At 35.5% G+C, this 14,707-nt stretch overlaps 2 protein-coding genes across 2 annotated transcripts; one reads left to right on the top strand and one right to left on the bottom strand.

Annotated features, from left to right (window-relative positions):
• Positions 1-2,260: 2,260 nt before the first annotated feature.
• tmem231 (transmembrane protein 231) lies at positions 2,261-7,658 on the bottom strand. Its single transcript, XM_073813236.1, has 7 exons — positions 7,156-7,658; positions 6,922-7,088; positions 6,721-6,849; positions 6,493-6,636; positions 5,400-5,481; positions 2,946-3,048; positions 2,261-2,573 (listed from the first exon to the last, which is right to left on the bottom strand). The coding sequence occupies exons 1-7, from the start codon at positions 7,292-7,294 to the stop codon at positions 2,408-2,410; spliced, it is 930 nt and encodes a 309-aa protein (XP_073669337.1). The 5' UTR covers positions 7,295-7,658; the 3' UTR covers positions 2,261-2,407.
• An 83-nt stretch (positions 7,659-7,741) lies between these two features.
• Positions 7,742-14,692, top strand: gabarapl2 (GABA(A) receptor-associated protein like 2). The gene is made up of 4 exons (XM_065291247.2): positions 7,742-7,914; positions 8,726-8,781; positions 10,817-10,989; positions 14,130-14,692. Exons 1-4 carry the CDS (start codon positions 7,881-7,883, stop codon positions 14,218-14,220), a joined length of 354 nt encoding a protein of 117 aa, XP_065147319.1. The 5' UTR covers positions 7,742-7,880; the 3' UTR covers positions 14,221-14,692.
• The last annotated feature ends 15 nt before the right edge of the window (positions 14,693-14,707 follow it).

Here is a 14,707-nt window from a genome sequence, read left to right as displayed (position 1 = left end):
AACATTAAAGTTTATAATCCATTGTATTCAATGTTTAAGTACATTAACATAAGTAATGTTTACCTATATTTTTTTGATCACAAGTCAAAGAAGCATTTTCCATCACCATGATTTTATGCACATTCTGAAGTTTCGCATCAAAAACGAGTGATGGAAATGCCAAATTTTGAATCAAATCGTTTTTATGCTTGCTTGAGGTGGTTTTTGACTGGGATAATGGGAGATGGAAACACATTTGCTAAATAAATACTGACGTAGCAAACATTAAAACCCAGCTAATGTAACTCTGAGCTCATTGCTGGTATTCACACAGTTATTGCTTGTGACGCATGTCTGACCTACAGCGTTAGCACAGACACTACACGTCTGAACAATCCCTACTAAAAAATCAAGCTAAGACCAGCACAAGATGTTGTGGTTTTAGCTGGTCTCCCAGCTTGGTTTTGGTCACTTAGCTGCTGGACTTAGCTGGTCAGGTTGGAAGACCAGCTTGACCAGCTTTGCCAGGCTGGGAGGACAGCTTAAACCAGCCACTTCCACCTTAAACCAGCTAAACCATCTACCAGTTTAGGCTGGTCTTAGCTGCATTTTTCAGTAGGAAGGGTAACATATGGCTGAAAAAAGCAAACGGTTCTGAATGCCCAACATTAATGAATGTTTATAGTTTTTCTTAAGACGCTTTGGAGCATTTCTAAAATCAATACTTGGGTCAGTATTTTCCGATGTAAGTAAACTGTGAACGAATTCACACATTCACCTTTATTTTCTGTAAACAAATTACACACATTGGGATTTAACAGAAAAATCAGATTTTACAGTAAAAATAAATATACAAAATTAGAAAGGTTCACTGCATTGTGCACGAAATGTCAAATTTTCTGTAACTCAAAATTTCAAGATTTACTATTTATCAATTGAGTTCACATTTACAAAACACCCTATGGAAAACATTACAGATCATAACAGATTAAAACAATAACATATGACACAAAGATCCAAAATTTTGCATGACATGAATTATTAACTCCTAAATGTTTTGAGGTGTAAGACTATTCAACAGAAACCTGTATAATGTATTTTGATGAAAATGAAAAAACAAACAAACAGCAGATAACTCTACATAATCTGCTTGAATGCCCCCTAATTTATGTTAGGGGGCAGTTGTAGACGAGAGTCTGGCTTGTAACCTGAGAGTTGCCCGTTCAAGTCTTACGGCTGGTGGGTTGTGACTGTGGTGCCCTTGAGCAAAGCACCTTAACCCTAATTGCTTCCTGGGTGCTGGGATAGCTGCACAGGTGTGTTCACAACTCCCTGGGATGGGTTACATTTTTTTTATTCTTTTATTTCTGATCTGAGAAATGCTCCAAAGCAACTGAGAAAAACTACTGAGTCTTTCTATTTTCTGAAAATCACATAAAATATCACTTAATTTTTTTTCTTGTAATGCAGGCTCATGCAAAGCATGCTTAGAACGGGAAATCCTCCTCAACCAATCATGTTGATTTAACTTGAAACTGAAGTTTGCAGTGCCAGACTCTTTCTTAGCTTCACTGGCAGATTGAATGCCATAAACCTCATCACAACCACCAACAGATTGTAATTTTTGCAGTGTTTGTTCAAATGAGGCGGTTGTATTGAAATAACTCTGCTTTGAAGTCAAATGTTGTTGTTATATGTTAAACACATATAAAACTTTTAAGTTAAATAAACTTTTTTCAGTGGTTTGAGTACAGTTTAATCTCATTTTAATAGGTACATTGTACTGATCCAGTTTACAGTGTACATACTACATTGTTGGCGTGTTTGTTACAGAGTTTGCACTGTTTACCATCTGCATTTCTCAAACACACATGCTACTGTGTTGGTATTTTTTACTCTTAAATTACAAAATGTGGCCCTAAAAAAAAATACTTAAATTGGTAACACCTTAAAAATTCTTTACTGTTTTCATTTTAGGTGAAAATTTAAGTTAAATAAACTGACATTTTTAAGTTGTTAGCAATTGAAGTATAGTAATTGCTAGTAAATGTTAGTAATTGAATTAGCAACTGAAGTTTCTTCTCTGGAGCTGTTCCACAACTGTGGAATGATCTGACGATCGTGACACGATCTGCTGACTCTGTAGGTCTTTAAGAATTAAATTATTAACTATTTAACTGTACATTCTTACATACCTTCTTAAAAAAATAAAGGTACTAAAAATAACTAACCAACCCATGGCTATATATATATATATATATATAAACAGAAGAAACTGAGATTTAACAAGCACCCTTTCTTTAATATGAATCTACTTCAAATAATAAACCTTGCATGTACATGTATGGTAAAATTACAGAACAAAACTAATTCACTTAGTTATTTTACTAAAAAGTACAATAAAAAACCCTGAACAACACTGGTCAGGTCAAACTCTGTGCTGCTTAAACGGAGGCACTACAATAGTTGGCAAGACTTGGTTCTGAAAAACAAACGTTTGAATGTGCTGGAAAATCCACAGAAAGATGAGCAGTACACTGACATATTGAATCCAAGCAAACTTCACCGTTTCCCAAAAGCCCGGACGATAAGTAGAGGAAGCAGTCAAGGAAATTAAACTTGTGTTGACATCATAGGAATGCAGAACCGAAGAAAAAAACATTTGAATTTCAATATGAAGGACCAGATTTGGCGACACATTAAAAGTATAAAGCAACAATTTTTCATTCATGTGTTTTGTATTAAACTAATGCTACGGGAAATTGTTTATTAAAAAGTTTTTAACTTTATAACAAACAACACATTTGCAGGATCAAAACCAGTTTACATAATACAGTTGACTTATTCTCAGACATGAAAGTATAACACATTCTAACTTTTACTCGGATCAGGTTTCACTACCTAAAATAAATACACACTGCATTACAGAACAAACATACAGAGACAACGCACGTAAAGGATATGTAATGGTTTCTACTGGATAGTTGATGTTAGCATTGATCTGAAATGGAGTATTTGCAGCTCTGCCAACCATCCATACTGGAATGGCACTGGAGAGATGAGTAGTCACTGTGATGGAGATATTGGGATGAATCATTAACCAACAAACAAAGTGACATTTCATATAAACAAACAAGTTACTTGTATGTATTTTATTAAACACACAGAGAATTCAACTTCAAACCACATAAACTATCCTACCGTACCAGTTTGTCCAGAGTGACACCTTGCATATTACTTGTCATAATCTATCGTCTTTAAAAGCCATCTATCAGTTTAAGATATTGAAGTGCACATTGTTTTCAAAATTTTGACAGCTCAAACATGCATTTTTAGTATTGGACTACACTTAATCCCTGTTCAGGAAACCAGCCCTTAAGGTTCTAATACATAGTTCCTGCTGTCTTTATGCAAGGCATTTAGATATTTAGACTACATTGAAAACATCTGATAATGTTGTTTGTACTGACAGTATTTAGTAACACTGTGACATTTTTTAAAGGGGACATTTCACAGGGTTCCCACACCTTAGTTAACTTCAAATTCAAGGACCTTTCAAGGACTTTCCAGGTCCAATACCCTAAAATTCAAGGACTAAATGTGGGGACACGTTTCAAGTGAGAGCATCGCGTTACCTTTTAAGATACATTGTTACAGTTTTCTTTCGAGGGAACTCGGGCTGCGTCACTGCGGTGACACTTAGGGGACGCCTTCTAGGGTAAGTGTGTCTGAATGTGTATATCAAATTCAACCAATGATGATGCTTAACGAAAAAAGACAGGGTGACGGGGAAGCCAGAAAGTATATCGCTATCTGAAATCTTGTCAAATGCGGCGTTACAGGGATGCAGGAAGTATGGCAAGGGAGACGCAGCGTCTCGTTCCCTTCTCAGGGAACAACAGTTACATACGTAATTTTCATGTGTCAAACACAACTATGCAAAAAAGCATTTTGGTATGAATCAACATTCGCATACAGAAGATAAAAGCTTTTAGAGCTTAAAAAGTCTAGAATTTTTATGATATTATCCTACACTACACAGGGAATAATATGGATTTTTTTCCAGAAAACTTCTTGCATAAAATAGATTCAAGCACTTTCAATGACCTGTATATATGTATGTGTATTTTCAAAAACTATAAAACTGTATATTTTCACCAGATTCACAAACTTTCACGGATTTCAAGGACGCGTGGGAACCCTGATTTCACAAGGCTTTTTAAAATGTAAAATAAGAATGCACCGAAAGGAAAATTCTTGGCTGAATAAAATGAAAAACTCAGGTGAAGGTCGAATACCGCATATTTATTTCACTTTTAATTATTTTAATAATTAAATTATTATTAAATAAATTATTTAATAATTTTAATAATAATTTTTCAAATTTTCTCACCATTGTACAAGTTACATTTAGAATGTTCTTTTTTCTAGATTTATTTCACATTATTTAAGAATTATTTTTTTACATTACAGCAGTCATTAAATGGCTTTTTACACCTGTTTACTTCTCTGATCAGATAGCTATAGATAGATTTGTTAAAACTGTTCCATTTACATTCAACCACATAAATGTACTTTGCTGAAAAGTCATTCATCCGATCTTCTATAGACCCTTTACTGTTTTTACACTATGATGACGTGGCAACGTATGCGCGCGCATTTTGGCAACGTAAGTATAGCAGGAATCAGCAGTGAAGCAACACAGAGAGAGTAGTTTTTTTATTTTTATTTGACTTTATCAAATTTTGTAACACAGCTACCAGATCCGTGTAGGTGGAGTAAATAGAAGACATTAGCAGATGCCCAAATATAAAGTGGCCAGATACATATATACATATATTACTATATTATATTAGTGCATTTTGACATTTTGATGCTGGGAAACCGTTTTAACAAACTTTCTGAGTTGCTAACAAGTTAGATCCACTGGGGAACAACACCACTTCTGTTGGCTAAATGCACATGCAGGCTATTGGATCACGTATGCTGTAAAAGGGTTTATTCCCGTGCAAAATGCAAATAATCCATTACTCCGCTTAAGAAACTTGCAACAACACTTATGCACTGTATGCTTGAGCAGTGCACACACATCTGTGCCGTTTTTTGGGTGTGTGCTTTTAAATGCAAATGAGTTGATTTCTGCACTAAATGGCAGTGCCGTGGGTGCATAGTGCAGATTAAAGAGTGGTATTATTATTATAATAAGATCCCCTTCTGACATCACAAGGGAAGCCAAATTTCAATGACTTATTTTTTCACATGCTTAAAGAGAATGGTTTACCTAAACTAAGTTACAGGGTTGATCTTTATCATATTTTCCAGGTTGTTAGAAGCACTGGGGACCCAATTATAGCACTTAAACATGGAAAAGTCAAAAGAAAAAAGTATTTAACCGGTCAAAAGTGTCTTTATAATCTTACAGTTTCTCTGTTGATAGAGTCCGATAATGTTGGCCAGGTCGTATGTACTTGCTAATGGACTGGATGCATCGATCACCGATACCTAGTAATGAAACAGATGAAGCAAATTAAATCTATACTAGTACTGACACACATCAACCAATCTGATGATTGCCAATAAATGATTACTTGCATCATAAAAGCATGTTTATTATTAAAGAGCACCTATTTCATTGCTAAAAAACATTATTTTATGTATTTGGTATAATTCAATGTGTTCTTGTGGTTTATGGTTAAAAAAACACATTATTTTCATCACACTGTACATTTTTGTAGCTCCAGTTTTCACTCTCTTCCTGAAACGCACAGATTTGAAAAGCTCTGTGTCCCTGATTGGCCAGCTAATCTGTACGTTGTGATTGGTCTGAATACCTCTGACGTCAGCCAGAAATGTGACGCTCCTTACTATGTTTAAAAGACGCGCCCACAATGCTATGCTAACAGGAATTAACTTACAGGCTGTGAGTACGAAGCGGGAGGAATTATGATAATGTCGGTCTCGTCTACATCACCAATCCCAGGAAGTAAACTGTTGCCTAAAACCCGTGGTTTGTTGTAATCCAAGAAAAGAGATTTACATTGGACACCATAATTCGTATCATCATTTACTTTGGGGTTTGTACCTTTTGCATATCATTAACATGTACTAATACACACTTACACACCAAAGGAAATGTAAAAACGTGAATCGGACAATAGGTGCTCTTAAAAAAATAAAAAAGTGAAATAATAGACGTCAGAGTTTTTACTTTGCATTTTCTCTTGATACAGCATTGGTGTATCAACAGTGCATCATTTTCCCTTTGCTTTAGATCAGGAGTGTCCAATCCTGCTCCTAAAGGGCCGGTGTCTCTGTTTTGCTCCAACCCTAATCCAACACACCTAATCCAGCTAATCAGTGTCTTCCTAGGCAGATTCAACTTTCAGGCAGAAACGTTGAGGGAAGTTTTAGATACCGGCCCTCCAGGACTGAGTTTGGACATCCCTGCCCCATCCCTGCATAGGTGCATAAAGGTATACATTGTGTCTACTGTAATGCGATAGCATTGCTCACATTGTAGGCAGCATGTAACCCTCTGTGAGGAAGAGGAGTTCGCTGATGAAGCTTTAGATCTGCACTGATGAACAGCTGAGAACCTGGCACAGATGAAGAATGCTGGAGAAACGCAAGCGTCTGCATCGCAACAGTAGACATCCTCTAAAGAGACAAATTTAGTTGTCTGATAAGAAACACATTGTGGGGAATTTATGTATATAGTGTATGAGTGCAGTGGATACACACAAATAGCTGATAAGAGAACGTGAGGAGGAGCTGGACGCTAAACATCTGCTCTTCTGCTTTAAGTGGGATGTTGATCTGGAGGTTAAGAAGATCTGATTTGCCATCCTGGTTTCTGTCCTCCTCCTGGACCTGATTTATGAACAACACATTAATACAAGTGCTATTGTCAATATAGGAGGAACAGTTTAGTTCAGCACTCACCGAGACGAATGGGATGCGCAAGTTATCTCCAACTAATCGATTAAAGTTTGGAAATGTACTCCATGCCACGTAATTCCCAGCTGTGTTTGTTGCTCCTATCAAGATCATATCATACTGGAATTGAACGAGTGGCTGCTCTTCATACCAGCTTTTCTTCAGCCAGAACCCTGTTAACACAAACACTTTATTTCATCACATCTTTGGAAACGTGAAAATATGTTTAGGTTAGGTTACCTTGACTTCTGTAAGCCACGAGCAGAGGTGAAATGTACGTGAGGCATAAAACCACGATCACAAACAGCGTTGCTCTCGTGCAAATGCGCGTTTTGTATCTTATTAAAGCGGGGTGCGAGTAAGCCTCATAAAAAGCCATTATTGGTAAATACTAAGTGTTGCTGCTGTTAATGCAAATGCGCTGGTTATATCGTCGAAAAAGCTGCAAATTCTTGAAGGTAATGAATAACTTTAATACATTTGTAAAGCAAAAATTGACGCATGTTAACGAGTTCAGCGTACACAAAACGCACACTACATGTTGTTCCGGTGACGAAGCGTCATGTGTTCACCATAGCAACCGCGCGAAACTAGGCCGTATTATGCGGAACATGCTCATAGTACTTAATCAAATAGCGAATACGAATTCGCTTTGACAGTAAAAAAAAAGAAATAACAAGACTGATAACGCGACCTTTTGAAAATCCTAAAGATAGAGAAAAAAGAAATCCGTCTGCGAAACCGAGCCGTGACACCCCTTGAAGCGAGTAAAATGGTACGGCCCTACTGTAACGCCCTCGATTCCAACGGAGAGATGGTACGCTCTCGGGTGACGTAATCATCACGGCTGGGTTTGGAGACGAATGTTGCTGCATTGTTGACGTTATTAGTTTAAAGCTTTACTTGCGTTTAAATTGTGCTATATTTTGGTGACAGGTCGCTCCTCGAGCAAGACGTCTGCAAACATGAAATGGATGTTTAAAGAGGATCATTCTCTGGGTAATACGTCTAAATGTCGCGATGTTGTTAAAATGGCCTATCAGATGTGTGTCATTATTGATCTATTGGCTTGTTTTCGTTTTCACCTGCCCAGTTGATCTTTACACGTTCATCACTCGAGAAGACTTTGATTTATTTGTTTATGTCAAGGCTGTGTGTCCATCAAAACAACAATAATAAATAGAGCTCATAATGTACGGAGGTCTGTCTCTGTTGCTTGTTTTGCTTTCATTTTAGCCTAGCATTTGTTTGTTTACCAGCCATGCCATATTTGACATACAGATGCATCTATGTTTGAGGTGACGTAAATATATCACACTTTTGGTGACTGAGTTTGTTGTTATATGTTATATTTAAATGAAAGGTGCACCCTTTTAAATGCTACTATAGTGGAGGCCAATGGGCTTTATATCTTTAAAAAAACAGCGGATGAACGTTTAATCAATTAAAATGCAATGTTTCGCCGATATTTGATCAGTTGAAACTATCAGCATATTGGCTATGGCATTAAAAGGACAATATAACAAACTGATATTTGACTGCATGAAAAGTTGTATAATGTCTGTTGCATAATATCTGGTAAAAAAAAGAATAAATAATAAATCTGCACCAAATGTATTTTTGTGATTGAAAAATATTGTAAATATCGGTTTTAAAATCAGCCAATAGTTGTTTGTTAAAATTGGCGTAAGCAAAATAAAATCCTATTTTTATTAGTGCATCTGTAGATTTTAACATCAATATTAATGAGACGAAGCACACTTAATGTTAAGCTGGCATGTCGACTGATGAAAGTGTTTTCTTTTTCCAGAGCACAGGTGTGTTGAATCGGCCAAAATCCGGAATAAATACCCAGACAGAGTTCCTGTGAGTATGCATTATAAAAACTAAACAATTTTAATGTATTTCATTAAATGGGACATATCATGAAAATCTGACTTTTTCCATGTTTAAATGCTATAATTGGGTCCCCAGTGCTTCTATTAACCTAGAACAGGTCAAAAAGATCAACCTAGTAACTTAGTTTTGGGAAACCATTCTCTGGAAGCATGTGAATAAATAGGTCATTGAAATCTGGTTCCCCTTGTGATGTCAGAAGGGGATAATACCGCCCCTTAATCTGCACTATCCAACCACAGACAGCCCTGCCATTTAGTGCAGAGATCAGCTCCCCAAAGCACACATTTTTGCCTTATCCTACAATGTTGCAATTTTAACATGTTATAATAAATGATCTGGTATTTTGAGGTAGCACTTCACATATGTACTCTGGGGACACTAAAGATTTATTTGACTTCTTAAAAATGTCTTGTGAAATGCCCCCTTTAAAACAATCTTACTTAACTTACTACAATAATAAACCAATTTACTCAATTCTGTGTGCTTGTTTAGTTTTTTTTTTTTCAGTATTAGGTTTTACAAGGAAATGTGCCTTACAAATAAAGCTGTGTGTAAAACTACACCTGTTATTTAATCATAAAAGGCTTAATGTAAAAATAAAGAAGGAAATGACAAATGGCATTTCTGTTCATACCACTGATACACTACTGATATCACCTTGCACCTTTTGTTGTATACTTGTAGTTGCACATTCATGATATTTTCTTTGCGATGTTTATTGTCATAAAATCGTTTCTATTTGGTTCTTGCAGTTAGGATTTAAAAAAAAATGGAATTGTAATTTTTTTCCCAATTTTTTGAGTTGGAATTTTACTTTACTTAGTTTAATAGATAATATAATTCTGGAAAGCTGTTCTTTTACCATGGTCCATTAAATGAAAGGTAATTTAACATTAACATGCTGTTTCAGATAATATTTCTGGCCGTTGCCTGTTTATAAAATGTATTACTACTATTATACTACTAGCTCTTAATGGGCTAGCTCCTGTATATCTCTCTGAGCTCTTATGTATAAATGCACCATCTAGATGCCTAAGATCTTCTACCCAAAATCTGCTGAAGGTTCCCAGAACGCGGCTAAAAACAAAGGGAGACCGAGCTTTTGCTGTAGCCGGTCCCAAATTATGGAACAGTGTACCGCTACATGTAAGGGAAATTACGCATGTGTCCTGTTTTAAAAAAACTCTAAAACGATACCTACTACAGAAAGCGTACAATCAATGAGCACGTAATGTGTTATTGTCTGACTTTGTAAATTTGGTGGTGTTATGTTTTATATGCTCTGTGTGTGGTTTTTATGTATTTATTTTTTATATTATTTTTATTGGCTATGTTCAGCACTATGGCCAACATCTGTTGAAATATAGTGCTATATAAATAAAATTAAACTAAACTAAACTAAACTATTATTATTATGCATTAAAATGAAAATTCTGCAATCATTTTCTCACTCTTATGTTTTTATAAATCTGTATTAATTTCTTTCTTTTGATGACCACAAAGTAAGATATTTTGATAAATGTTTCCCAAGAAATGAACAAAACCGTTCATGAGCCCTATTCACTTTCATAGTATAAAGAATACTATGGAAGTAAATAGGGCTCATAATCGGTTTGGATACAAACATTCCTCAAAATATCTTCCTTTGTGTTCGTCAGAACAAAGAAATTTATAAAGATTTGTAAAAACATGAGCGTGAGTAAATAATGACAGAATTTTAATTTTTGGGTGAACTATCCCTTTAAGACTGTACTGTCATTTTACAATGTACAAATACTGCTATTATTTTTTGTTTTTAATTTGTATAATTAGCTCCTGTGTGACAAGATGTCTAAAATATTCCTAATTTTTCACTTGTTAAAACATCTGCTAAACGGCTACATTTAAATTTAACTTAAAGACAATAAAATCTTTTGTCATAATCTGGTGGCTTTCTAATGAAATAATTGCAACATGTGATGTGATTGACTCTTCTTCTCTCTCTCTCTTGTGTGTGGATTAGGTTATTGTAGAGAAAGTGTCTGGCTCACAGATTTTGGATATCGACAAGAGGAAGTATCTGGTCCCATCTGACATCACAGTGGCCCAGTTCATGTGGATTATCCGAAAGCGGATCCAGCTGCCTTCTGAAAAAGCTATATTCCTCTTTGTTGACAAAACTGTTCCTCAGTCCAGGTAAATTAACTCAAAATGTTTTATTAGAAATATTCAGACTATTAAAATGCTTATGTTGTTTTACAGCATTAAATAGCATTTATTGCGATAGATATACTAAAAAATAACAAAAGACAAACCAACAGCTTTAAGTGACTAAAGGGGGTCGCACACCGGACACGCCGCATCGAGTCGCGTCTTGGACAACTCTGAGGTATCGTACACCGGAAGTGCACATTAAAGTCGCCTTGAAAAGGAAGTAGCGATTGCCTTATTTTCCCCGTGGTGACGTATATCCGAATGAAACGGCTTTTGAGATGAGATAAGGCAGGGCTGGATTTGAATTTGTCCATCGAGATCTGATTGGATCGTTTGAAGTTGGGTCGTGTTGCTAATTGCTAATCGCTGCGATCTTCTCCCGGACCCCGCCCACCTGCCATACTTTTGACCGGAAGTGAAGAGAGATCGTTTTGAGGAGGGGAGGAGATTTGCATTTTTGATTAAAGATTATAAGGACACACAAATTTTTAAAAAATAATGAAGCTCACAAATAAGTCATTTGTTAATAATACCACAATATTAAAAAAATATATATAGTTTTTCATTTCAATTTCATTGCGACTTTAAATAGCGCAAGCTTAGTCAGATAGCGTCTACTTAAAAATGCAAAATATACGTTAGCAGCCAATGTTAATCATTAATGATTTGGGACAGATATGATGTTATTTAATGTAAAACTATGTGAGTGGTGCTCTGTGGCGCGACAGGGATTTGAGCAACTTCCTGAGTCGTAGCTGGGCGCCGCGGACAGGCGCCACCTGTCGGCGCCGGTGTGCGTATACTCACAGAAAACAATGTGTTCGGTTTTTTTTAGCTGAGCTGCGCGTCTGATGTGCGACCCCCTTAAGGGTAATAATGATATTTTTGAAATATTACAGATCTGGAAAAAATAAGACTTTATTAAATTATATTTGGAATACTTAAAATTTTAAAATCATGTTAATACTGGTTTATAATTTTCATTAACAAATGTAAAAAATACATTCATAATTATAAAAATACATTTTCACAGTTATTAAAGATATTTTACAGTTATTAAAGGATTACTTCATTTTCTTAAAAAAATTCTGATCATTTACTCACCCACACGTCATCCAAAATGTTGATGTCTTTCTTTGTCCAGTCGAGAAGAAATTATTATTTTTTTATAGATATTATTGTATCCCCCAACAGTTTACAATTCAAATGCAGTTTAAAATTGCCGTTTCAACTCTGCTTCAAAGGGGCTCCCAAACGAGGAATAAGGGTTTTATCTAGCAAACAATTGTCATTTTTGGCAAGAAAAATATTTTTTTTTTTACTTTTAAACCACAACTTCTCTTTGCACCAGCCGTCTGACGCGCCAACTTGACCTATCTGTTGCGTTGCAGGAGGACTCGCGGCTGAGAGATTTAAACACGATACATTACTTTACATTTACGCCATGTTAAAGCAGATGTTTCATCATATTAGATGTATTTCTCCCTTACACGAAAAACCTTTACAAGCATTTGGCAATACAACATCATTTTTTCACAAAGTTTAACCAAACTTTTGAACGTTTGCTGCGGTCAGTCATAGTGCTGAGTGTAATGAACTGGCCTGGGCATGTGCGTAATGAGAGAAGGTTTGTTACAGGTCCTGGCAGATAGATACAACTGTAAAACGCTCACTGCTGTTTGCTGTGTGAGAATGACTAAAAAAAATCAGAAATCGGCAAACTGTTGTCGTTTTTTTTTTTTAAACATTTGAAACCAGTTCTAAAAGGAAACCGGTTCTCAATACCCAACCCTACGCTGCCCATCATCTCAGCTTTCAAATACTGCTACAAGATGAATGGATGCTCATGATTGTGTCAGGGGCGTGGGCATGCTTGGTGGCTCCAGAGCTCCAGTATCGATCCACGGTTTTTGCCCAAATAATCCTGAACACAGATGCACTGAAAAAAATGATTCATTGAATTTAATAAATTTTTTTAAGGTAAGTGGTTGCAATCAATTTATTTAAGCTACATTTAAACAAAAGTTTTATATTTTATTTTACTTAACCAATCTTTTTTGTTTAAATGTAGGTTAAATAAATTGATTGCAACCACTTACCTTAAATAATTTTATTAAATTCAATGAATCATTTTTTCAGTGTGGCTGACTCAAATGAGAGTTATGCAGGTGGTTTCATTTTGTCAAGTCATGTTGACTACATATCCATTTTACAAATCACATTCAGAAACCTGTACTCAAAGAATAAAGTTTCTGTTTCCCGGACAGGGCTTATCCTAGTCCCAGATCAAATGGCTTTTTTGAGCTGCCTTGATTTAAAGGTGCCATAGAATAAAGACTGTATTAACCTAGGCATAGATGAATAATAAGAGCTCTGTACATGGTAATGATATATTGTGAGCCTCAAATGCATTTGTTTCCTCATTTTTATGTAACACAGAAAAAAAATTATGTAACGCAGCACACAGAAGCTGGAAAACAGGCCAATCTCAACATAACACCGACTGTGATGTCACAGTCAAGATGTACCCCCAACATTAAATTACACATTACATTTATTACAAAATTTCAAGTTGTAACTGCTAAGTTAGCGTAATATGCTAGCGTGTAGTTTGAAGTTCTACTATTGACGTTACAGTTACGTTTTACAGGTCCATACTGAAAAAACACAAACTTTCCACTCAGAAAAAATCTCCAAAGATTTTGTTGTTCCTCAAATCTGTATTTTCATCTCAACATATAAGGTCTGTTTAGAAATGTGAGCTACTGGCATGAGCCTCAGAGCAGAGCTCAACATTATTATTCATGACTTTTCCAAATAGGGCAAAAATAGATCATTTCATTCTAAAGGCACATTTTTGAACTTAATAAAGCCACATACCTTCTATGTAAATATCAGAGAACAATTTAACAAATTATTTTAATGCATTCTTTGGCACCTTTAAAAACACCTTGTACTGTATAACCTTGATATCTCTACTTTTGACTGTGTAAGGTCATGTCAAAGACTGAAATCTGATGTTGAATTTTATTAATAAAGTGTCTCTGTGTGTAAGGGGTTTTGATCATTCTTGTACCCTAGTTATATAAATAATAAACGTTTTGTTTATATTTTCATTTCAGTCTGACTATGGGACAGCTATACGAGAAAGAGAAGGATGAGGACGGCTTTTTGTACGTGGCCTACAGTGGAGAGAACACGTTTGGATATTAAGATCTGTGCATCATCTCAGCCTGTCTACACATCTACGCACCTGTTTTTATTTTTTGGACTAGCTTCATTGTTCTAGAGTTGGCAACGGGACGGAAGACAACGCGTCTGTGACATAATCGCACTAAAGATGTGTTTGTACCTGTAGTTTCACCTGTTATATTGTAATTTGAAACATTAGCTTATTCTTTTTTTTCTTTTTTGGTGAATGGTGTTATAATATTGCAAACAATAATGTTGAAACGGAGACTATATAGTAACTTTTAATTTATCTGTATTTTTCTTCTGTAAATTATATATTTAAGATAATCGAAAGGTAAGGTAGCTGGATGACCTAACCAATAAAAACAAACTCCAAAAAGAAAATCGTCTGTCGAGAAAATTAATAAAAAGCATACACACTTCAGATTTAGGTTATGACATTTTAATAATGTATAGAATTCACCTAACAATAAATAATACTGATCATCATCAATTCACATGACTTTCT

Source organism: Paramisgurnus dabryanus, chromosome 23, assembly GCF_030506205.2.
Source record: "Paramisgurnus dabryanus chromosome 23, PD_genome_1.1, whole genome shotgun sequence".
In the NCBI taxonomy this organism is placed as follows: Eukaryota; Metazoa; Chordata; class Actinopteri; order Cypriniformes; family Cobitidae; genus Paramisgurnus; species Paramisgurnus dabryanus.
This window is presented reverse-complemented; position numbering and strand designations above follow the sequence as displayed.

Bases quoted from the DNA above. Each gene is read 5' to 3' on its own strand.
- tmem231 (XM_073813236.1), bottom strand. From the start codon at position 7,294: ATGGCTTTTTATGAGGCTTACTCGCACCCCGCTTTAATAAGATACAAA. The intron at 7,089-7,155 runs GTAACCTAACCT...TTGTGTTAACAG, and splicing joins CGTGGCTTACAGAAGTCAAG to GGTTCTGGCTGAAGAAAAGC. The intron at 5,482-6,492 runs GTGAGCAATGCT...TTTCATTACTAG, and splicing joins GGTTACATGCTGCCTACAAT to GTATCGGTGATCGATGCATC.
- gabarapl2 (XM_065291247.2), top strand. From the start codon at position 7,881: ATGAAATGGATGTTTAAAGAGGATCATTCTCTGG. The intron at 7,915-8,725 runs GTAATACGTCTA...TTCTTTTTCCAG, and splicing joins TAAAGAGGATCATTCTCTGG to AGCACAGGTGTGTTGAATCG. The intron at 8,782-10,816 runs GTGAGTATGCAT...TGTGTGGATTAG, and splicing joins AATACCCAGACAGAGTTCCT to GTTATTGTAGAGAAAGTGTC.